We start from the raw sequence: 24,498 nt of genomic DNA on the forward strand, positions 1-24,498 counted from the left end.
AACAGTGATGTTCTTCAGTGGGCGACTGTGACACTGATCACTGCTGATGAAAATTTATTTTTACCTGGATTATAGTTGATCCTGGTTTTTCTGGCTGACCCAGATGTGAGTTATGTCCATACTTGAAGATTTGCATTAGAGAGATTTTATATCACATTAAGGGAGCCCTGGTTGAATTAAATGAGACATTGTATCTGTTTTTCAGGTTTCATAATAATTTGAAAAATATAAAATGCTTTTGCTTTTACCGTATTATTTGTTGGGATTGTTTACACATGTGTATGTGTAATTCAGCTTTTAAACTGCAGCGCTTCTTGGTACTGAGAACTGCAGTGACTTGACTTTCCCAGCTGGAGGTGGTACCTTTTACTCATCTTTCACTTTGTGCAGGAGAGGAGATCAAAATTCCAGTTTTACCAACCTTCCCCCGAAGAAGACATGTGTATGTAAGGAGTGCTGATTTATCAGGTGTAAGTATTATTAAACGGAGAGTTGTTCACTGTGTTAATCCAAGAGTGCTGTATTTAAGTAAGCTGTGATGAGAGGTGGTATGAGTTTGTCAGGGAGGATGTGTTCAGTTTGAAAGAACTGGGTGTGTGTTTGTATCACTGCAGAGGTACAGCGGAGCACAGGCCAGGAATATTAACAGGTCTGTCCTGTGGGTGGAAGGTGGAATAACACCTTTTACCCTGTCATGGGTTAACCCTACCACCTGCAAAGCACTCACACAGCCACTCACTCTCTCCTCTGTCCCCAGTGTACAGAGGAGAAGATAGGAAGAGCAAAAGTGAAAAAACTCATGGTTCAAGGTAAAGGTCTCCAGTGTCAGGAAGATTGAGGAGAGGATGGGTGATGATTCTGAAAAGGCATCACCTATGGTTTTCAAATTTTCTGGTTGTTGGCTGCCGTAGGGAACATTATTCCATCTATGCCTAAAATCGGTGACTGGTGATGGAAGAAAAGCAGTAAGTGTGACAGGAGAAATGGTAGCATCCTAGGTGTTGGCAGTAGTGACATAAAACATTTTTATTTTTCAGTGGTCCTTTGATGAGACTGTTGTTGTCTCTGTCACCTCATATGCAGCTTTAAAATGGTTTAATACAGGAGGTCACAGTAGTGTACAAGTAACGGTCTTCTGCAAAATTCTTACCTAAGAATCCAGAAGTAAACTGATGCTTAATTTTAATGTGCATTTTTGAAGGTGAGTTATGAGGCATTAATGCCTTTATGGTTGCAAGTTCCGACGGTATTTAGCCTTCACTGTACATGGGAAACAATTATTCATGAGTGTGTGGGGAGGTAGTGAGTTGGTTTTGCCTCAGCGAGAGCATAATTATGTGGAATAGAACAAGAAGTTCCAGTAACTTAAACAGTAAAGCTACTCAGAAAATTCACAGCCTTTTTCAGAAATCTTTGTTCACCGTGACACAGATGCCCAGACAGGGCTCTGATGGGAACATGCTGCCACACAGGTGTCGGGCTGGAGGGTGGAGCCTGCTCTGACCAGTGCTGACCAGCAGCAGCGAGCACCCCTGTGGGAGCTGTGCCTGGGTAGGGGAACTCCTCTGCTCAGTGGCAGAGTTCTGGGAGGTGAGTGGGTTCAGGAGTGGCAGGGAGAACAAGAGGGAGAGAGACTAAAAGCTACCTGCTTTCCCTGAGACAGGCTGGACAGGCAGACTGGATACAGGATACAGAGGATTCCCTTTCCTCTCTCTGCCTGGGTGACTGCAGTGACTAAAGGGATAGGGGACAATGGTGATGGGTTCCTGCCTGGCGTAGCTGGCGTGTCTCCTCTGTGACAGCCTCACCTTCCCAGGTGCCCTCCCATAACAGGTGTGAGGCTCTGCAAGTGAAACTGAATGATAACAAGGACAGTGGTTCATCCAGCATGGAGGAGTTGCTGAGGTTGGCCCATGCTCTGCATCAAAACTGCTTCCATGAAGAAAAAAGATGGATCATTTTCATAGGAGACACCCCACTGTAGGGAACAGAAGGCACCTTATGCCAACCAGACCCACTTCTTAGGGAAGTCTGCTGCCTCCCTGGGCTCCGGTTTAAGGCATAAAGAGAGAGCTTCCTGCCCTGAATACTGCCTTTGACCTTGGTTGATTATTTTCATGTAGGCAGCAATGAAGTTGCAACAAGAAGTCTGAGAGCAACCAAGAGACTTCTGGGACTTGCTGGTTGAGGGATCAGGAGCACAAGTGGCATTTTTCTCTATCCTTCGGGGTGCAGAAAAGATGAGGGAAGAAACAGAACCAGCAAGCCAGCAGATCAATACCTGGCTCTAAGTCTGGTGCCATCGGTAGAATTTTGATTTTTGACTTTTTTCTTTTTTTTTTTTTTTTTTGTCATGGGTCAGTTGACTTGACGTCAAGTCTGCTAGGACTGGGGAGGTCCCAGCTGTCTGGAAATTAGCAAATGTGACACCAATCTACAAGAGTCAGAAGGATGACCTGGCCTGTCAGCCAAACCTCTGTGCTGGGGAAGGTCATGGAGCAGGTCATCTTGAATGCTGTCACAAGGCACATGCAGATCAAACAGGTGATCGGGAGGCCCAGCCTGCACAGATCTGTGAAAGGCAGGTCCTGCTTGTGCAGCCTGATCTCCTTCTATGGCAAGATGACCCTCTTGGTGGATGAGGGAGCGGCTGTGAATCTTTTCTACCTGGCCTTTAGTAAAGTCTTTGACACAGTTTCCACAGAATTCTCCTGGAGAGACTGACTGCTTATGACTTGGAGGAGTAAAAAAATGGCTGGATGGCCAGGCCCAGAGAGCAGTGATAAATGACATTCCACCCAGGTGGCAACCAGTCACAGGTGGTGTCTGTCCCTGAGGACACAGTGCTGGGGCCAGCCCTGTTTGATGTATTTATCAGTGACCTGGATGAGGGGATCAAGTGCACCCTCAGTCGGTTCACAGATGACACCAAGTTGGGTGGGAATGTTGATTTGATGGAGGGTTGGAAGGCTCCACAGAGAGATCTGGACAGGCTGGATTGATGGGCCAAGGTCAATTGTGTGAGTTTCAACAAGGCCGAGTGCTGGGTCCTGCACTTGGGTCACAACAGCTCCATGCAGGGCTACAGGCTTGGGCAGAGTGGCTCCAAAGCTGCCCAGTGGAAAAGGACCTGGGGGTGCTGGTCAACAGCAGCTGAACATGAGCAGCTGTGCCCAGGTGGCCAAGAAGGCCAATGGCATCCTGGCCTGTATCAGCAATGGTGTGGCCAGCAGGACCACGGCAGTGACTGTCCCCCTGTTCTTGGCACTGGTGAGGCTGTACCTGGAATCCTGTGTTCAGTTTTGGGCCACTCACTACAGGAAGAACATTGAGGTGCTGGAGCATGTCCAGAGAAGGGCAGTGGAGCTGGGGAGGGGTCTGGATAGTAAGTCCTATGAGGAGCAACTGAGGAAGCTGGGGATGTTTAGCCTGGAGAAAAGGAGGCTCAGGGGAGACCTTATTGCTCTCTGCAACTGCCTGGAAGGAGTGTGTAGCAGTGTGGAAGTTGGTCTCTCCTCCCAGAAAATGAGCAATAGAAGAGGAAATGGCCTCTAGTTAGGATAAGGGATATTTAGACTGGATATTAGGAAAAATTTCTTCATGGGAGGGGCTGGGAGGCATTGGAACAATTGTTCCAGGGAAGCTGTTGAGTAACTATCGTTGATGTCTTTAAAAGATGCTGAGATGTGGCACTTGGGAACACGGTTTAGAGGTGGACTCACCAGTGCTGGGTTAATGACTGGACTCTGATCTTAAAGGTCTTTTCCAACCAAAACAATTCTATAATTCAGTAATGATTTGCTGTTGGAATGGAAAAGGTTTGACCATCTTGCACTCCAGCCCTGTAAAACCTGCATCATCCTTTTATAAAGAGGTGTTACTCATCAAGTTTTTTAATCACTTGTATTTTCTAACCTGAGGCGAAATTCTGACCTAATTAAAGTTAATAGGTGAAAACTTAAAACTGGCAGACTCAGAATTTCACTCATCCTGTTAAGGTGCTTTTAATTGGAGTATAGGAATAATTAGGGCGTGAGAGATGACTGGTAGCAAAGATACATAGGCAAAGCCATGAAAAGAGGATAGCAATGAGTAGTAACAGGCATAAAGGGATAATATTTCTTTTAAAAAAAGAAACACAATTTTAAAAATAAAGATAAATTAACTTTAAAAGATAAGAATGTGGTATTAGTTCAAATCTAAGAAATTCTAAAAATAAACCAACTTTTTTTGCCCTTATATGAATTATATTCAAGGATTAGTGCAGTAAGTGGCTGGGCAAAATTAGCATCAATTACACTGTGATTTCTATCTATAAGCAGGTCAGGTGTCTCTAGAAGGATGTGTCTTGTTCAAGGTGACTCTGCAAACCAAAGAATGCATAAGTGATATGTGTGAATTAATCAGAGATTAATATTTCCTTATTGTACCCTGGGTGTAGAACTTAGGCACTAGTACACCCTGCAATCTCAAAGAAAAGAATACCCCGGAAGAACTGGCTCTTTTGCACAGGCTGCAGGGGTCAGTCACATTCATCAACTGGCCTGAATTGTCTCCACTGATAAAAAGTGAACAATCAGCATGTTATTTACACCTATGAGGTTATTCTTCCTGCAACATGACCTCAACTGTCATCCAGAAGGACCAGCTTTTGCTGAGTCCTACAAAGCAGGAATTAAAATAATGCTTTAATACAGAAGGACTTTAAAGCAAATGGACTTCTTACTGCTCTTGATAGATTTGGGTTTAGTTTTGGCTTTGTATTTCCACAAATGGAAAGTTATTTAAAGTATTTTGCAAAAGGCTCAGTGAGTCTTGACCTCAGACACAGTTTATTTTTAACATGACAAAACATTATCTATTTCCTTAATGCTATGTGTGCTCGTAATGTCTTGTTTTTTTAATTGCAACGGCCATTGATGTCTGCATCACTATTCTTCACAACATAAATTAAATTTAAGAATAAGTTGGTTGAGTTTTATTTCTGAATTTGTCATCTCGGAGTGGGAACCACACATCTGATACTTCCTTTTTGTGTTGTTTTTTCTAGTGTTTTATATTACTGATTGATAATGCTAAAAAATCATCTCCATAGCAGAGTAGTACCTTTTTTTGCCTGGTATTTATGCAATCAGACACTTTGCAAACATACATTTCTCATAAATATATACACTATGGAGTTTTCAATAATTTTTAAAAATAAATTCTCCTACTAATTGTCCTTTCTTCTTCCTAGTCTGCTCCCAGTTTTCAAGAGGAGTCTTTGCTATTTTTGGATTCTATGACAAGAAGTCTGTAAATACCATAACATCATTCTGTGGGACTCTTCATGTCTCCTTCATAACTCCCAGCTTCCCAACAGATGGAACACATCCCTTTGTCATTCAGATGAGACCTGACCTCAAGGGAGCTCTTCTTAGCTTGATCGAATACTATCAGTGGACCAAGTTTGCATATTTGTATGACAGTGACAGAGGTAAGGTGTGCTACTTTTTACCTGCACCCTGTTTGGCAGATGTATCTCATTGAAATCCAGAATTCATATTAGATAAGCAAATAACAGAAGAAATATTTACCTCCAGCAAGTGTGTAATTGAATCATGTGTTTCCTGCATTAAGAAATCAGCTTTTGGGACAGAAAGAAAATTGTTTAAATGAGAATAAAATTATTACCATATGCATTAATAGAATTGCAACTGTTAAGCAATGTGAGATTAGTCACATGCTGTAAAACAGTTTCTATGTAAAGTTTTTTCTTTTTTTGTCAAAGAAACATCTAAGGAGAAAAAAAAAATCTGAGCGTGAAGGGTTATCTGCTGCCACAGATTGACTCCATGTATGCAAAATCCATAGCTGGGCACCAAGCAAGCAATAAATCTTGGATGCAATCAGTCCCTACTTGTTTGGAGACTGCTTTTGGTATTGAGTTCGTCTCATCTGTTGAGCTTAGATGTTATTGTTGATGTTGATAAACCCAAACCCATTGCTTGGGACCAGTTAACTCCACCATACAGCCTTCTTAAGTCCTGTGCCCTTTTTTATGGCTGTAGTCGTAATAATATAACAGCTTATGAACTTAAGAAAATCACTGGCAAATTGTGGTATATCAGTTAGTGTTCTGAGAAGAAGCAGCTTTATCTGGAAAGGGTGGGTTTTTGACTGCCTCTGGAATTTCATTATTATCATTCCATTTTCAGGTTCTGCTCACCTAGTAGTCCTTGGCTAACTTACTTCTATCCTTGCCTGCTCCTGTTCCCTTTAAAAGGGCTATTTTGTTGCTTGCCTGCATGTTCATTAGTCAGAGTTAAATATATTAAAATAATATAGATTTAAAGTATGGTTATATCACCTTCTGGTTTATTGAGACATTTTTGTGGTTTGTTTGACATTAAATTCCCTGCATTCTGATGCCATTTTATACATGATGTTCAGAAGCTGAAGGGATCTCCTCAAGAGAGTTCTTTACCATTTTTGTAAGCACTCAAGTTTGAAGAACTAATCCTGATGTGTAGCCTCCAAAGGTAACGTCACATGGAACAGTGAATGCTAAGCTCATTTCTCTGGCAGTTCCTTTTCAAATTCACATTAGAATCAGAAACATTCACTGTCTTTTTAGAAAGGACAGATGTAAAACTACTTTCTTAGCCAGTACTCTGTCAATCATCCAGCAGTAGGCAGAGTGTGACCTGCATGTGATTTATATTTAGGAAATACTGAAAAACACCTAGTTCTTGTGAGCTGCACTGTCTGGATCTGACCAGGAAAAATGACATGAGACTTTTCTTTCTATTCATCCTTTGGTTCTTCCTTTTTTTCAAACAAACCTGTTTGTTTTAATTGTGGCAAGGTGCCCCAGTGATAACAAGCTCCAAGGCATGAAGCTCCTACCTTTATGTGGAGTAAATAGTTGTTCCTCAGTGCCCCAGTGCTTCTCACAGATTACATGAAGTTAACCTGCAGGGTCAAGCATTTTGTAGCCAGCTAAGTTGACATCAAATCCTGGATACACAAATCCGCTGTTCCTTTAAGCACTTTGCCTGTTAATGTAGTGACAGTGATGTATATTGAAGGAATGATATAGAATTGAAGCTGTTTCCACCTTTAGGAGTGAGATAAAAAAGGCAGAGACCTACTCTTTGTGGAAACTATGAAGGCTAACAGGAATTAGTCTGAATGACTTATTCCTGAAGAATCATTTACTGCTAGAGTTAGAGCTCCTCTGTGGTTAGGGACTGACTGGCTGAAGTACAGGGCAATTTCCTGTCATTCCTGTCTGTAAGGAGTGAGGCCATTCAGTATGTGTGTGCCCAAGCTATTACTGTCTTAATACAGTAGTTATTCTCATGTAATGTGGAGTAGTGTCCTTTGCCATCCTTACCTCCTCTCTGCTGCTATTACTGAGTTTTGGAAAAAGTAGTAACATTATTGTAAGATTCTAAGTTATTCAGCCTCTGTCAGTCTTCCTTTTCAGAGCTCACTGAATTAAGAGTTTGTCTCATGATAATCAAAGAAGTTTCAGGATATGAGTTTGCCAAGCAGAAGTGCTCCTGCAGCTTAAAAAAAAGCAACTGAAGTTGCTGGAGTTTTCTCCTCTGCAGAGTCTCCTACTTCTGTTACTATTCTCCAGATAATTTCACTTTCACAGAAGTATTGCTGCAAATGCTTTTTGTTTGGTTGGGTTTGTTTGGTTTTTGGTTTTGGATTGTTTTTTTGGTTTTTTTTTTTTTTTTTTGTTATTGTTATTTTGCAATAAGTTATTGCTATCAGAATAATCTAAGATGTATGGGGATGACAAATCTGCCACCCCAAAAAAAAGCAAGCAATCCAGGCAGCCATTTGACATCTCTGCAGAGGGCACCACAGGAAAAGAGAAACCCTAGGAAAAATAGAAGATCAGAGGAGTAAAATATATAAACCTGTTGCAATGGGTAGTATTTGCATTAATAGTCCTTATTAATTTGTGCCTAGTTCAGATTGTTTAACTCAGAGGAAATATAGAAAGGTTGGAGGACCTGAAATCTGATTTGAAACAATGATTCAGAGTAAATGTTTTTCAGTTTGGCTGATTATTCTTTTTTTTTTTAGTTTTTAATTTCAAGCAGAATTTTGAGGTATAAACATACTTCAGTGCTTTTTAATGTTTTAAGATGCTCCCTGCATCTCTCAGTTTGCTTACACTACTAATCTCTGCCTTTTAACACACGTTCTCCACATTTATCTTTAGCTTTTGAATTAGTTTATATATGTACTGGTGGACTGTCGTTATCTGTGATTTTAAAATAAGTATTCACTACATGACATACAAAACTTAATATCAGTCTTTCTTAAAGAGACTTGGCAAACCAGAATTATATAAGATAATAATTCAGTTTATCCTTTTGGAAGCCTGCCATTTTCTACCTTTGCTGATGACCAGTCTTGTGTAGTGCTGTATGGCATTACCATTTTTCACTCATGAAGCTGAATTGCTAAACACTGACCAAACTTAATTTAATATTATACTTACAAACTGGGAGACAAATTAATTCTTAGTGCTTTCTTTCTATGTTTGTGGGTATAACCACTATTATTTCTTATGAGAGTTATACCTGAAGCTCCCTTTACATACCAAGGCAGAATTTGTCTCAAAGAAGTGACTGCCAATGTTTGGTGGTTTCAGGAGATAAGAATGTGCAAAAATGTCAATTTGCTTGTAAGAAAGTCTAATTTTTTTTTTCTTCCAATAATAGTATCTGGTAGCCTTAAAACTGCTCTCTAGAATCATGTAGAATTCTCTGGTAGGAATTGAAACATGGTAAGTCTCATTCTTGTACTGCTGGAAATCATTAAAATTGTACTTTTTGTATAGCAGGAATTCATTTCCAGCAGTAATTTTCGTTTCTATACTGCATTATTTAATCCCTAAGAAGTAAAATCTGTCAAATTTAGCCTTCACTGGTTTTACAGTATATTGTAGGCAGTTGCATCTGTACAGACATTACAGCTTCCTATCAGAAACATGCTAAAAGTACAAGATGGAAGCAAACTTCTCAGCACTACTTGTAGGTGTTAGCATTGAGCCTGCTTATCTGTATGGAAAAATATATCTCAACACATCTTTTATAATCAGGGATATGACTGTAGGCAACAGAAATAATAAATCCATTACCATCACTGGAAAACATGGGAATTCTGCCAGACTTCAGTGAGGTCCAGCTTTAAATACAGTACTGCTCAATTGCAGGGAACAAAAGCTCTTCAATGGCTTTTGTTTAAGCAGCTGATCCTTTAGTAAGGCTGATCCTTTTTTTAATGAGTGGCTGATCCTTCTGGTCTAATTGGATCACTCCTCTCCTAGAAGATCTCTTTCCCACTATGTGGAATTCCAGCAGTGGATCAATGAAACCAGCGAAATCCAGTTCTGAAGAAGGTTGAGCATAACCCAAAGGTTGTACTTAGAAGGCTTTACCTTGATGCCTTGCAGTGATGTAAATGGAAATTTCATGCAATAACAATTGATTTGGCCCACATATATCTTAGTTTCTGACTTCTACCTATGTGTGACAGGTCAAACAACTCACAGGAGATCTTAAATAAGTAATCTCACAAATCACATTGTAGAAGCTTGTTAACTCCTGAAGCTTTGTCTGTCATATCTTCTGTTTTCTCCTGTGCTTCACTAGGCTTATCAACATTGCAAGCTGTGTTGGATTCTGCTGCTGAAAAGAAATGGCAAGTGACTGCTATCAATGTAGGAAATATTAACAATGAGAGGAAAGATGAAACTTACCGTTCACTGTTCCAAGATCTAGAGGTGAAAAAGGAAAGACGAGTGATTTTGGACTGTGAACGCGATAAAGTCAACGACATTGTCGATCAGGTTTGCTATGCTCCTTTCTTCACTGACAGCAGTTAGCAGTATTGGATAAGTAAATGTCATGAGTTCATTTGTCTTGATGATATTTTTGTGATTATTGTGAATCATTTGGCAGTGACAAGTTTGTATTGAGGACTGCATATGTGCCAGGCAGAAAGTGAACATACAAATCCTATAATCCCTCCCTTTGCTCCGAGGCAAGATAATTCTATCTGGATGATCCTGTATATCTTTCTATCCTGGTTATTTAAAATACAAACAGTAATTTACAAAATACCTTGTTCAGACTACTCCACAACCTAAGTAGTATACTGTATTATACATAGTTGATACAGTATTATATGTGGCCCATTATAAATAGTTATGTCTAAGGATTAGTTCTTTTTACACCTAGAAGGTATTTTCTCCCTCTAGTGCTTTTTCTGAGAACCTTTTATGTCTTGGGAACACTGTATCACAGTTTCTCTTTCTGATTAATGCCCTTTGAAATTCATGTTTTGAAGCTCTTTGTCATTTGTACTTTCCTTGCTTGTCTCTTCATTTTGTGTCACTCTTAAAGTGTGTTAACCAAAATTGGATGCTGTTTTTCATAGCTAAGGCCTCCTGAGCTTTAAAAAGAACAGCAAAATCTGTCTTCTCTCCACCCATGCAAATTATTTGCAAAAATGACTTTTTTTTTTTTTTTTTTAGCAACATTATCATGGTGCTCTGATTCAAATTAGTGCATTACTTTGAAATCCACCACTTCAGTTCTAGTCTAGGAAGGGCTTACTGGCTCTGTATCTTACTACTTCTTTTCATGCAGGCAGAGCACAATGGAAAATTGTAAGGATAGTTCCCTGTTGGCTTGAGCTTCGTTATGTGAGACTGTGCAGCATCAGTAGGGATGTATCATCAGAGTATGGATGTATTTGTTTGAAGGTTTCTTGAAGGGCTTGTTAGTTTGGCCTTTGTTTTGAAGGTCATTACGTTTTGAAGAGGCTCAGACAATGAGCAGTGTCCTTAATGGAGTACATTGTGTTTGTGTGTTTTATTTGGAATTCATATCCACAAACTGTATCTCTAATTTTCAAAATAAATTTGAATTTGATCCTGTTCTCAAGAGCATTTGATCTCTGAGAGTGTGATGTCCCTATCATCGGCAGCTTTTCAAAATCATATTTTCTGACTTAACAATGTCAAGAAATGTACAGTGTAGAGCAATGTTTGACATAAGCAGTCTTTATAGGTCCTCTTCAGTTAGTTGTGTAGCTTTCCAAGTGGTTCTTTACTTACCTTACAGTGACTTTCTGTCTCATCCATGTCTCTTGTGTTTCTAATGTTGTCCTACAGAACAGACACCTTATTAGACTCAAGATATGTCCCATCTGCTGTTTCCTGATTATCAGGCCAGAGAAAAGAAAGATACTGCTTTGACATATTTCAATCTTGACAAGACTATTTTTACCATTTATCTTACTGTCCTATACATTCTTTTTAAAATAAGTATGTCATATTCATTATAATCTCTGATACGAAAGTTTGGCAGACTGTGATTTTCTTCTGTTTCACCTTTTAACCACTTTTTAAAGACAAGAATCCTCTTTTACCCTTCAGATATCACTCATTTTTACAGTCTTTGTTTCATAATAGGCCTATATTTGTCTTTGTCTGCTTCTTATTTTGATTGCAGTTCTCGGATGTTTTTCTTGCCCTAATTGCACTTTGATAGATTCTGCCTTTTTTAGATGCTTAGAGTTTTTCAGCTTATCCCCACAGACTTGTGCTACTCCTTAAGAATACAGATGACTAAGCCTTTGTTTCTGCTGTTTTAATTTGTAAGTCACTGAAGAATTCTAGGTAACTGAATCAGCCTCACAGGTCAGTTAATATGACTCTAGTTAGTTGTTCTCCTCATAGTTTACTGCTGTGCCCTCCAATATGTTCTCTTAAATTGTTCTCAGCTCTCCCATATGGGTTTAGTCTTGGAATTCTCTTCACAAGATAGACTAGTTGTTTCTGGACTTTGGTCTCTTTTTCAAGCCCACTATCCTTACTCAGTAACTTCCCTTCCTTACATTTAAAGGTAAACCCACTTTCCATTTCTCAAGTAGCTAAAAGAAAGTCTAACTAACTGATTCTCTAATAATTTTCTCCATGTCTTAAACTGAAGTGCTGAACAATGGATTTCTTAGCCTGGGAGTATCCTTTGAGTGTGTTCTTCTGACTTTCTTTTCTAGTAGCAGCATACTTTAGGTCTTGCTTTGCTACCAGATTTATTTTTTGAAAAATTATTTTAATTCCTATCCTGAAAAAAACCCTCAGAAATTTCCTTCATTTCAGGAGGATGCTTGAAGTAGACACATCATATCAGCATCCCTTTTTTTTTTCCTGCGTTTTTTTACTGCAAGAAATGCAACAGGCTTTCTGTTAACCACATTTTCCTTGAATACCAAAGTATTATTTGCATGCACATAAAGCAACAACTTCTTCACTTTTTCTTTGCTTTCTATTGTTTATCACATCTTTCATTTTAGTGCTTTGATTTATCCTGCAAATAATTTAAGCTGAGGTGATAGCCTCAGGTTCACCCAGTTGTAGCCCTTGGCTCTTTGTATAGCCACAAAATGTGTTTGCAAAGTTGCTTCATCATTCTTGTTTTTTGCCTTGTGTTATAGTTTCTCTTCCAGATTTCAACAATTCATATAAGTTGAAAAATATTTCAGTTCCCCAGCTCTCCTCAGGCTAGTTTGTATTCCTCCTCTCTGATCTAGCAGGTCTGTGTTGCCATGCTCTTCATTATATAGCTTCTGTCTCTTCTCAGGCAGCTTCCTTTGCAGAATCTCATTTCATCCTGATAACACCCTTTGGGCAGCTGTGTAATTACTGCCACTACTTGTCCATCCCTGCTAGAGAAGGTCCTCTAAACTGCTGAATAGCATTTGTGTGCACAGCTCCTTCATCATGGCTTTCGGAACTCCCACTGAATTTTCTCAGTTTGAACTGGCAGCATCCTTAGTGTTCATATGGACAAGTGGCAAGTTTCAGCAAGCTGGGTTAATGAAATAGTACCCAGAGGCTCAGAGTTACTGAGCATTGATCCAAAGGCTTGCAGCTACTGGTTGTCATCTCAGACACCAATGATGAAGAAATATTTCATATTTCACAGAAGAGCTAATCTGTTTGGTCTAACTGAAATTTCTTTGGAAGCAGCAGCTGCATATAGTTCTTAAACTTCTTAATAAGTAGTTTTAAGTAGTCTGATCCAAGTAATTGCTTTAGGATGCTTAAATTCGGGTATCATATATATATTGACCTCAAAAGAGGAACAATTTAATTACTTCTATGGCCTGTGTAATGTGATCTCCCTCAGTCTCAAACTCTAGTAATGTAAACTCAGTGTTAAAACTGCTTTCAATTATATTTCTGTAACTTCATTAAACCAAGTATGTGTAATGTCGTTCACTAGTACCCTGATACAAGTTTCAGGATCCCTAGTCTGATTGTTTTAGTTACATGTTAAATGAGGAAATGAATGAGTCCTCCTCTCTTAAGTTGTTCTCATTGTTCAAAAGATGGAATAAGCCTATAGATTCCTCTTATCTTGCACATCCTTTTTCTGGAGAAGTGCTTAGGTTCAAAATGCAAACTTCCCCATGCAGACATAGTCTTAATTAAGCTTATTTGGGAGAAGAATCCATGCTACATGTCTGCCAGCAGAGACTGTTAAGAAACCACCAGCTGGCTTTGAGGGAGATTATGAGGAAGACTTAGGGCAATAAACAATTTGAACTTTACAAGGCTTCCTCATAATTCATTAATGTCAGTGGGCAGAATGTAAGCAGGAGTCTGTGAGGCACAGTGTTTCTAATGCATGATGCCTGCTTTCTCCTGGCTGGGTTCTGCCTTTAATACACAACAGAGTAATTAGCATTCAGCTCCCCTGTCCAGAGGGACTCTCCCTCTTGGGACTTGGACTTCAACGTGGCTAATTTCTACTAGCAGAAAGTGTGTTCAGTGGTGCATTAGGTAAAATAAAGGATAAAGCATTGAACAAACTCAGTGTTGTATGCCATAAAGCTCTTAACTAGCTTTTACATCATACTGCATTTCGTACCTTTCAAGTCTTTGTCTGTAAACCAGGTGAACATTCTCTGTTATGGAGGTATTTCTTCTTTTTTACAGGTTATCACAATTGGTAAACATGTTAAAGGATACCACTATATCATTGCAAATCTGGTAAGCATTCTTAGTATTTAAAAGATTTAAATTTAAATTTAATAAATTTAAATAAATTTAAAAAAATTTATTTGACTGTTTATGGAAGCACATCAACTAGTATCTTGTTTTAAATACATTCCAGAAAACAGAAAGTAGCTAGATGTCTTTATGCTTGCTAAATGAATGCACATGTTGAGGTTATATTTGCTTCATTGGCTGAGTGTTTTCAGGGTTTAAAAGCCTCTTATGATCAATGGAAATGAAGGTTGCTCAGAACCTTCAACAGAACTTCTCTTTTTTGATATACTTTAGAAAAAGAGGGAATGTAAAATTGAAAAATAACTTTCTGCCTCATAGGCTGATACATTCACTCAGCAAGGTGATGATTTCTCTCTCAGAACTTGTAAACTACTTAAAAATCGCAGTTCTCATTTTTCATTCTGCTAGACTAGTGAGTCTCAGATTTCCACATTTCATCCCTCAGATTGGCTGGGTAATCAGTCTGAATTCATGTTTTCTTCAACATAGGTGATCAGACAGTATAGTTAATAGTTAATAGTGTTCCTGTGGGGAAAGTTCAGAAAACTCACTAAATTCTGTCAAGGTAATTTTTTTTGAAATTTTGTCTAAAGGTGAAGGGCCATTTTACTGACATTAAAGTCAGTGCTTACTGAAGCTAGGGAAACTAATCCAGTTGGTTTTTTTGTAACAGGCACAGCAAATTGTGCCAGCTTGCATTTCAGTTAACCTGTTCAAGAAAAGAGTTTTGGTGGTTGTATAGTGTGAGTGCCACCAAATCATTTTTTTCATCATTTATTCTTGAACTGTGAATAGTGTTTGATATAAATTCCAGCAGGGCCCAGAGTGCCCCGATTTACACTGTCCTTTGAGGAGCCTGAGGAAACAGAAGGACCATGGTGTGTCTCTGGCACTTCAGGCATGACCCCTGTCTCCTTCCAGCCTTTGATGAAGGCACTTCTCCCTCCAGGCGGGCAGTGCTCTGAAGAGTCATGTGGGTGCCATGGAGTGAGGAAGCCTTGTGCTTTAAAGGCCTCTTTAAAAGCTGGACACTGGGGTTTCATTCTTATATCTTAATAACTCATTTCTGGATAAAGAAGTGTAGGTGCTGATATTCACAAAGCAGGCGTAAAAATCTTACAAAATATGAAAAATTATTTGTTAGACATCTGTGATTTGCATTGCAAATGTTAGGTAAACAGTATTTTGAGTCTTAAGGGCAATTTTAGAAAATGTGCCCAGTGGATTTCATTATGTTAACTGGTTGCTATTTCAGCCATTGCTTTAAATTTGTAGCAGTAACTTCATAAGATCTAAAACTTACTGAATCTTGTGTTTAAAAGCTGTTTAATATCATATATAAAATGTATACGATAGTGATTTTAAAAATGTGTTTATCTGTCAGAAAGAAAACTTACCTAGTATTTGAATCATACTCCATCTTCACTGAATCCCCTTGCTTTCTTTTTTTGGACTGTAATAATATTCTCCTCCAGTCTGATCAGTCAGTCAAGAAATTGATCTATTTTAAGAATAAAAAAATGCTGATTGATGGAGAGGAGGCTTAAGTATAAAATGAATATTCCTGTTTGACCATCAAGTTACACAATCACTGTAGAGCTGTCTGTGCTAGCAGGCAGCAACACATGAGCATCATTAATATGCAATAATTAAAAAGCATCTAGTATAGCAATTGTAGCAACTTGTGATAATGTGAAGTTGCTGCTTCTTTTTGTATTCACTCACAACATTCATTTATACTGAAGTGTCTGAGATCATTATTTCATGTAAATGCATTTGTATGGTTATTTGGGTGAAGTTAAATAACAGAACACAGATAAACACAACACAAGAGCTGTTTGTAAGAATGAGAAGTAGTTCTTTATGTCAGGTGCAGGAGGCAGTGGAGATGGTAAGTTCTTCCACATGCTTTAGAGTTCCTAACAAAAAGAGGATACAGCTGTGGTTGTAAATATTCCTGCTAAAAATTGGTTGCCTGTTACTCATGGCCAGTGTTCCCTTTCTCACTGAAGTGGTCCCCTTGAAATTAAGAGGATGTTTAGGAAGTCACGATGGCAAGGACAGGTCCACTCGGGCCTTGCTCTCTATAAAGGTGTTTGTCTAGTGGGCAGCAAGAAGTGTTGCTGGCTGATGGAGCTGATGACTTAATCCTGGCAGCCCAGGATTCAAGTTGGATTGAGTTTGAGGAAAATGTTGGCTTGCACTTCTGCAGTAGAGGTCATATGGTAACGCTTTCTTTATATACTACTGAGAGAACTGCCAAAACTATTGAAATAACAGACATAACTTTTTTCTGTGCTCAGGGATTTACTGATGGAGATTTGTCAAAAATTCAGTTTGGAGGAGCTAATGTCTCAGGATTTCAGATAGTTGACTATGATGATCCTCTGGTGTCAAAATTTATACAACGTTGGTCAACACTGGAGGAGAAAGAATATCCTGGTGCACACACTAGTACAATCAAGGTATGTCTCATGTTTGTTTTAACTGCACTAGAAGTAGAGGAAGTGAAGGGTTTGGAAGAGAAACGCAAGAGACAGAGAAAGCCCTTGAAAATCAACAGTGCCAAAATAATTTTATATTTCTCTGGGGTACTTTTAACATTCTCTGTCACAGGACTGATTGAGCAAAGATGCTACGCTCTTAAAAATGTTTAAGACAATTTTTTCTTGTGTCACTGTAAATCTGTGCTTGACAGCTTGTTAGGTAATTGGTTTAGATATGATGATAGATTAAGTATCTACTGACTATTTTTGATTTTTCTCTTTCTCTATGTTTTGAAATGTTTCTCTTTCTCTATGTTTTGAAATGTTTCTCTTTCTCTGTAGTTTGAAATGTTTAAAGACATATGTTAATCATGCTTCTGGGGAGCACAGATTTAGCACTTTTTTGATGTAACATAATATCCCAAAGAAATGGTAAGACAGTTCCTTTGAGACAGATGCCTAAGTCCTACAAAGACGTACAAAATTAAATGCTATGCCTGACGTACTGAATTATGGTCTGATTTCAGTCCTACGTGACACACAAAGTGACACTGGGCCAGTGGTTAAGGCTTTTTACCTCAGTTTTACCTCTGGATAAGACTAGGATAATAGTGCCTTCTTACTTTCTCTAACCATCATAAGGATCAGTTAGTGGCTGCAAGATATTGAAAAGAATAATTCAATTTTAATGCTTGATAATTTTTAAGTAATACAATCAGAAATTTTAATAAGAACACATTATTAAATTGCTCTGAAAGACAAAAAAATAAGTTGCAAATGTTCTAGCCATAACTTTTTTTGTGCTATAGTTTGAATATGAAGCATGTTCTTAATTTATAATGAAATTAATAAAAATTTTCAGCATGGAAGGAAGAACCGATTTTTTAAATGCCTGGTAGAAAAGTCCTTTAAAACACACAACCTTAATTTTATTTAAAAAATAAAGATTATAGATTCCTTTTTTATGAGGCCAAGTTTGGTGGTAACTTAGTCAAAGTAATTTTTTTCTGTGGTTATTTTTGTAGTTAAAAATCTTTATGATAAAAGTAGTGAATTTCTTACTTGATGTTTGACAAAGTAAACTGGAGTCTGTGTCAGGTCTTTAGGTACATTTATATTACAGATGTGTAGTATAAGTTAGCTGTATTGCTCTCATTTAAGAAAAAGGGGAGGGATGTGGCTGTGGGGGATTAATAGAATCCTTTTGTCTCTCTGATTCTTGAGTTCCCAAATCTACCTACATATTCACGTTGCAGAATCATAGTCTGGAAATAACAATAATAGGGAAATACATGAAACACATGACTAAAGAACTCAAACTGTAACCAAGATGCAGTTTCTATCATTGATGGAAAAATAAATGGGTGAGGCACAGTAATAAGGTCTCTGGTGTCACTTACATTAGGGGGAAGTTGCATGTGTGTTAGACAACATGAAGTGATTGCAATGTTGTGTTAAAGCACTAAAATCTCTACCTCTGTCACAGGTGTTCCCTTTATTTCTTCCATGATAAGTCCTTTCAAGTCTAGTAGAAAGAGTTGAAGGAGAGTATCTTTTGAAGTTGCAGTATCTTTTGCTTTTGAGGTTTATTTTGTTATAAAAAAAGGATAGGAAAATTAAAGTAATGGAAACACTTATTTTCCTGAATTTCACTAATTTAGAAAACTTTTAAAATTCAATTTAAAAGGCTAACCTTTCTCCCTTTTTATATTGTTTGCTGAAAGTGTGTATAGGACTGCACTGATACTCACACAAGAAATTGAGACCTCTGTTAGATTATCAGATAATTTATAAATGCTAGAGGTATTGATGGTGAGGAAAGTGTGGATGTATATTGCAATATTTGGTGACATTGATTGTATCAGTTACTGTATTTCTTTATGTAGCTGTCTATCTCTTGCCCTTATACATTTATTACTTGTCATTTTTGCTTGTCATTTCATGAAAGGTTAGAGATATGTCACGTATCATTCTCATCCTTGAGGGAGCTAGAGGCAGGGCAGAATCACAGAAATCATAGAAGTGGGGCAAGAAAGGTCTTTGAGCAGTCAGTCACATGGTCTGTCCTCCTTGCCTGAAGGCAGAATCAGATAAACTTGTAGAGTTCTTTTGGGTAGTGATTTCACTACTTCTCCAACCATCTATTTCAGTGCTTAAATGATCTTATTTTTGGCTTTTGTCTAACCTTAATCAGCCTTTATATCACCTAATCCATTACTCCTTTATATGTTTCTAATGGCTGTGAGGGAGTTCTGCTTTTTCATTGTTCTTCTGTATTTGAAAATGGCCGCCGTCTTTCCTGCCTTGCTTTCCTCCCTGCCAAACTGAATAATCCCTTTTCCTTTGAATTTTCTGCTCTCAGATCCTGGTTGTCATTTTGCTCTGGAACCTTTCTATTTGGTGCCTCTACGAAATGCCAGGCTGGCTACTGCACCACATCTGAGTGCTATGCTGAGGAAATGGAAAGAATGGCCTCATGTGTCTCAGAGACAGTACTCATTTCAGGGGTTTCTTTTGTATTAGTTTCTTTTTTCTGTTTCTCTCCTCACCACCATGACACTATTGAGATATATTTGTCATGGGATACATGTTAACATCCAAATCTTTTTCTGCATTGCTTTCTCATGCAGCTGCCAATTTAGACAGATTCATACCATATCTGTCTACTTCATCATTACTTTTAAGTACAGGATTTTTTCATTGATTCCTGCTGAATTGCATTCCCTTACCTGTCCTGCCTGAGCATTTCATTCCGTCTTATATTGTTATTCTAGCTGTGTTACCCTCTGCTTCTTGGAATACTGTATAAACATCTAAGTTACTGAGCAGGTTAATGCACTTGGTCTCCCACTTGTCCCTTAAGTGATCTTACAAATAAATTTTCTCCACTTTTGATTTTGAGGTAGTTGTCCAAACTGCCAGTGCTGATAAACGAACTTTTGCTCCCAGTCCCATGGAATCTAGGAAACTCTCTCTGCAGATTCTGTATGAAGCAGATAGGAAGGCTAACAAAAGCCCTGCATCATCAGTATAGAAATGAGAGGTGGTTACATGCCCCTAACAGGTAATATTATCCCTGGGATTGCAAATGTTCTATCATTGCAGACAAAAACATTGCAACTGTGTTGTATTATCTTCCTTTTGTAATCCAAAAGTAAGTGTACATTCATTTCACATTACAAAATGCAAGTCAGTGGAATATGACTGAGCTGATAAGACATATCACAACATCCAAGTACAGTCCTGAAAATAGAGAAAGACACCCCTTCTAAGAAAAAGTGCATTTCAAAGGGACATGCTCTTCAAGAAAGAATAGCAGTGCTAAAAGCCTCTTCCACAGATGCCCAGAAGAGGACCTGGATCAAACTGCTTTAAAAATGTATCTTTACAATGTATAAAATATTAATTATCAAAAATTGCAGTCTTAGGACATAGATGACAAAAGACACTGATCTCATTTCTTACTGCACTGTTACCTGTACTGATAAAACCACGAGATTTAAAGATTAAGCAGGATGCTTAAAACAAGTGCTTTGCAGACTTTTTACAGAAGATTTTTGCATCTTTCAAGATTAGCGCTGGTACCTGCTTTACCCCAGATTAAATTTAAAACATGTCTGTTGTAACCAGGGTGTTTTCAATCTATGCATGCAGTTCTAGAAGACCTAGTGTGTAGATGTTGAAACATACAGTTGAACATCCTGGCTAAGTTTTTGTCAAGTAGCAGAAAGAAAAATGCATGTTTGATTTTGTAAAGGCTTAATAATAACAAGTTGAAATTTTCTTTTGATCCAGTATTACATATTTACAAATATGGTGGGCTTTCTTAGCCTTAGTGTTGTGCCAGACTGTTATGTTTAAGGCAAGCTTCTTGGTCTTGTGGAAGGACACTGAAGGACAACACATCCATTCACATCCAACTGCTCTAATTTGCTGATCTGATTAGCCTACTCTCTTGGGGGGCAGCCTTTGGTCTGTTTGCCAGAATAAGCTCAATCCGTATCTCTTGAAGGCTAGTGAGACATAAATTGTATTGCCTTTGTGTGGCAGGGTTTTGGGAGAAGGGGACTACAGGGCTGGCTTTTGTGAGAAGCTTCTGGAAGCTTCCCCCATGTCCAGTGAAGCCAATACCAGCCGACTCCAAGATGGATCCACCGCTGGCCAAGGCAGAGCCCATCAGCGAAGGTGGTAGTGCCTCTGGGATAACACATTCAGGAGGGGGAAAAATCTGCTGCACAACAGCAGCCAGAGGGAGGAGTGACAATATATGAGAGAAACAGCCCTGCAGACAGTCAGTGCATAAGGAAGGGCAGGAGGGGCTCCAGGTGCCAGAGCAGAGATTTCCCTGCAGGGGAAGAGTGTGAGGAGTCCGCCCTGTGGGGAGGAAGCAGCGGCAGAGATGGGTGCTGAGCAGACTGCAACCCCCATTCCACATCCCCCTGTGCCACTGTGGGAATGGGGTATAAAGAACTTGTGAGTGAAGTTGAGCCCAGGAAGAAGAGAGAAGTGGGTTGAGATGTTTGGAGATTTAGGTTTTATTTTCTTATTATCTTATTTTGGTTTGATTGGTAATGAATTAAATTTCTTCCAAGTTGAGTCTGTTCTGCCTGTTATGGTTATTGCTGTGTGATCTCTCCCTACCCTTATCCCAAGCCATGAGCCTTTGATTTTATTTTCTCTTTCCCATCCCTCTGAGGAAGGGAGTGACAGAACAGCTTTGGTGGCATCTAGTGTCCACTCAGAGTCAACCCCCCAAATCAGTACTAAGCTTGAAGTAGGCATGTCCCATTGCTCTCTACAGCTTTCTGAGGAGGGGAAGTAGAGAGGACAGTGCTGAGATCTACTGCCTGGTATCCAGTGACAGGGGGATGTGTGGGAATGGTTCAGAGCTGCACCAGAACAGGTTCAGACTGGGCCTTTGGAAGCATTTCTTTACATTTCTTTAATTTTTTAGGGTGGTCAGACACAGGAACAGTCCTCCATGAGAGCTGGTCGATGCCCCAAGCCTGTCTGTGTTTAAGAGGCATTTGGAAATTCTGTTAAAAACACACTTTAGAATTGGTCAGCCCTGAATTGTTCAGGCAGTTGGACTAGGTAATCCTTGTAGATCTGTCCAACTGAAATAGTCTGTTCTACAAGTCTGTTCAAGCCATCCTACTCTGTGGTAAGCTTTTCTAAGAGCAACATGAGGCTTGAAATGCCTGAGACAACTTGGGTATGGTATACACAAAAACTATGTGCAGCATGCAGAAAAGATTTTGGGGCTGCCTGGTTAAAGACCTAAATCAGCTCAAACTCAGAGAATCCCATTGTGTTGGATGATAACAACACTGGTACTTACTACAGCTATTTTGGGTGGATCTAACTGTTTCATGCTGGCACATAATGTTTCAGATGTTCTTTCATGATTGTATTTCTGACTTCATAATCTCTTTCCTCACCCAACCAATGTATAGCTAAGACACCAAAACACTAGACTGTTTTTACCTCCTGATTTTGTCTTTAGTATTTTTATGTTTTCAAGTTTCTTCTTTATAGTCAAGTCATATAGTCTTTTAGGCAATTATTATGAAACCATAAGTCAGGAGTAATGATGCTTGTAACTGAAAGATGCTGGTTGAGCTCTGCTGGTGCTAATTTACCTCAAGGATGCAATACAGATAACATGCAGGAAAAAAAAAATGAAAATACATAGCACACAATTGTTTACCTTGCAGAAATAATTAACATTTAGATGACTCACTTATAATAAGGAGCAAAGAAGAAAACAATGTGAACAAAGAAAACACTGAAAACAATTACTCAAACTGAAAATTCAGAAGGCAGTTTGTCTAGATATAGATGAGGAAGCAAAAGTGTACAGTTGATGAATTAGACAATACCTTTTTTTGGGCCATGCCTCTTGCGATTGCAGTGTGTTAGAGAATGGTTTTATAATGCAGTGAATTTTATAAGAGTTATAAGGGATATTCTGTTGCACCTGCTACAGTTCTAATAGAAAACTATGATTTTGTCCTAATATGTCCTAATTCAAGTAGATCATAAAGATTTATAAATAAGATTTTTTTTTAAATAATTATTTTTAATATTTATTACAAGGTCTAACCAGGAACTGATCTGGAGTATAGTTGTTTTTTCCTAAGTGCCCTTATAAAACTGTAGGTTTGTGAGATTGTTCTGTCTGTTTCCAGTCTTTGCATTTTGGTTTCCTGGTCTTAAAAAAAATATGCATCTAACAGTTGGTGTTCCAGCTACCTGGTTTCACTGGGCTTTCAAATCCCAGTATTCAGTCTTCTCTATTTGAAAAAATACATACAAAAAATGCAGGCATAAGAAATTTCAGTGTTAAACTTCATGCTTCTTTTTAATAGCTAAAGGCTGTTTTGCATAAGTAATCACTCATTCCAGCATAGTTGGTTTAGTTTGGTTTTTTGTTTGTTTTTTTTTTAAGAAAACTCAATTAAAGAATGGAACGTTTAGTCACTGAAAGCAGTGGGTGGTTTGAGGCAATATCTGTAGATTTATCTCAGACATACAAAAGGCCAATTGACCCAGATCCTTCGATCCTGCAAGTAAAAGTGGCTGAACTGTGCTAAAGCAGACTTGAGAAAACTACAGAGCCAGTTCCTGATGTCTCTATGAAGCTATGCTTCTTTGAATTTGAATCCACTTATTCTTAGTAATTATAAATTTTTAAGGATCTTCAGCCAACAAAGTGCAGTGGATTCCTTCTGCCTATTTTCCCAGGAACACTGCCGTGCTCTTTTTCAACCAGCAATTCATCTGGATATGGTGGATATATACAGGAAAAGGTACTATTCCTTCATGATCCAATTGTTCATCAAGGTCAGCCATACCTCTGGCCTCACAAGGATCAATGTCATTTAGGGCAGTAGAGCTTGATGGAGAAATGGGGATAAGAGGAGAAGAGGGAGTCATAGACAAAGATGAAAATAGTAGTAGTAGGAGGAATGATGTCATGCAGAAAAGGGGTCAGCAAAGTGAAAAGAGGCTGTTAAAATGTGAGCAAAAGACAAGAGGTGCAGCTCAGAGCTGGAGAGCATCTGTGGCTGAAAGTTTCTTGGGTCACAGGAATAAGGGAGGAGGGGAAGCCCTGGGTATACTTCAGTGAACAAGGAGAGGAGACATGCAGGTTTATTTCTGGGGTGGGTCTGGTATTAAGGACTCATTAATGTAGGTAGCTGCCTATATTACGTAGCATGGGGTGGCAGAAAAGTGAAAAGGAAGTGTTTATTATTCTTTGACAATAACTATGTCTTGGTAAAATCAGCAACCTGCTAAGAATGGTGTATTCAATTCTAGTAGTGTTCTGCTTGGAAATTAAATTGGAGCAAACAGGAGAAAGCTGTTCATCTTGTTACAACATCTTGTTGCTGATTAGGGTAGATGAGGAGTGATAATGAAAATGGGGAATTGTGGTTTAGGGTTTTTTGTGTTTCTTTTTTTTTCTCCTATTGTTTTAAGGCTTGAATTATTACTATTAGTTTTAAATGGCACATTTTGAAAATCCTTAGAACACCACAGTATATACGATGAGAATTGATGATTGTTTTTTTCCTTCCCCTCCCCCTCCTGCAAAAAAAAAAAAAAAAAATCCCAAAAACCAAACCAACCAAACAGAAAACCCAACAAAATGACAAGCACCAAAAAACCCCCAAACCTCCCCCACACACACAAAAAAGGCAAAGACCTCACATATGCTTTAACATTTCAAACACTCAGAGCAACTCTTTCAAATCATTTCTTGGAGTGTATTTTTTTCAGAGAAGTCTTTTGCCTTTCTAGTTATACATTTTGTTCTCATCCTGTGAGATTTCCCAGCTTGGTCTGTTTTCACTGCTGTGACCAAAGGCTTCAGTTTTTGCTGCTGGATCCTGCTGACTTTTAATACTGTGA

The 24,498-nt window shown here is 38.7% G+C and overlaps 1 protein-coding gene across 3 annotated transcripts in view; it reads left to right on the top strand.

Annotated features, from left to right (window-relative positions):
• Window positions 1–24,498, top strand: part of GRIA2 (glutamate ionotropic receptor AMPA type subunit 2) — an 89,177-nt gene that overhangs the window by 35,607 nt on the left and 29,072 nt on the right. For all 3 annotated transcript variants that reach the window (XM_069013568.1, XM_069013570.1, XM_069013569.1), the window contains exons 3-6: window positions 5,237–5,476; window positions 9,663–9,859; window positions 14,021–14,074; window positions 16,399–16,560. In XM_069013568.1, the coding sequence (XP_068869669.1) occupies window positions 5,237–5,476; window positions 9,663–9,859; window positions 14,021–14,074; window positions 16,399–16,560 (653 nt within the window). The remainder of the gene's footprint in view (window positions 1–5,236; window positions 5,477–9,662; window positions 9,860–14,020; window positions 14,075–16,398; window positions 16,561–24,498) is intronic.

The sequence above is a fragment of the Aphelocoma coerulescens genome, chromosome 4, assembly GCF_041296385.1.
Source record: "Aphelocoma coerulescens isolate FSJ_1873_10779 chromosome 4, UR_Acoe_1.0, whole genome shotgun sequence".
Taxonomy (NCBI): Eukaryota; Metazoa; Chordata; class Aves; order Passeriformes; family Corvidae; genus Aphelocoma; species Aphelocoma coerulescens.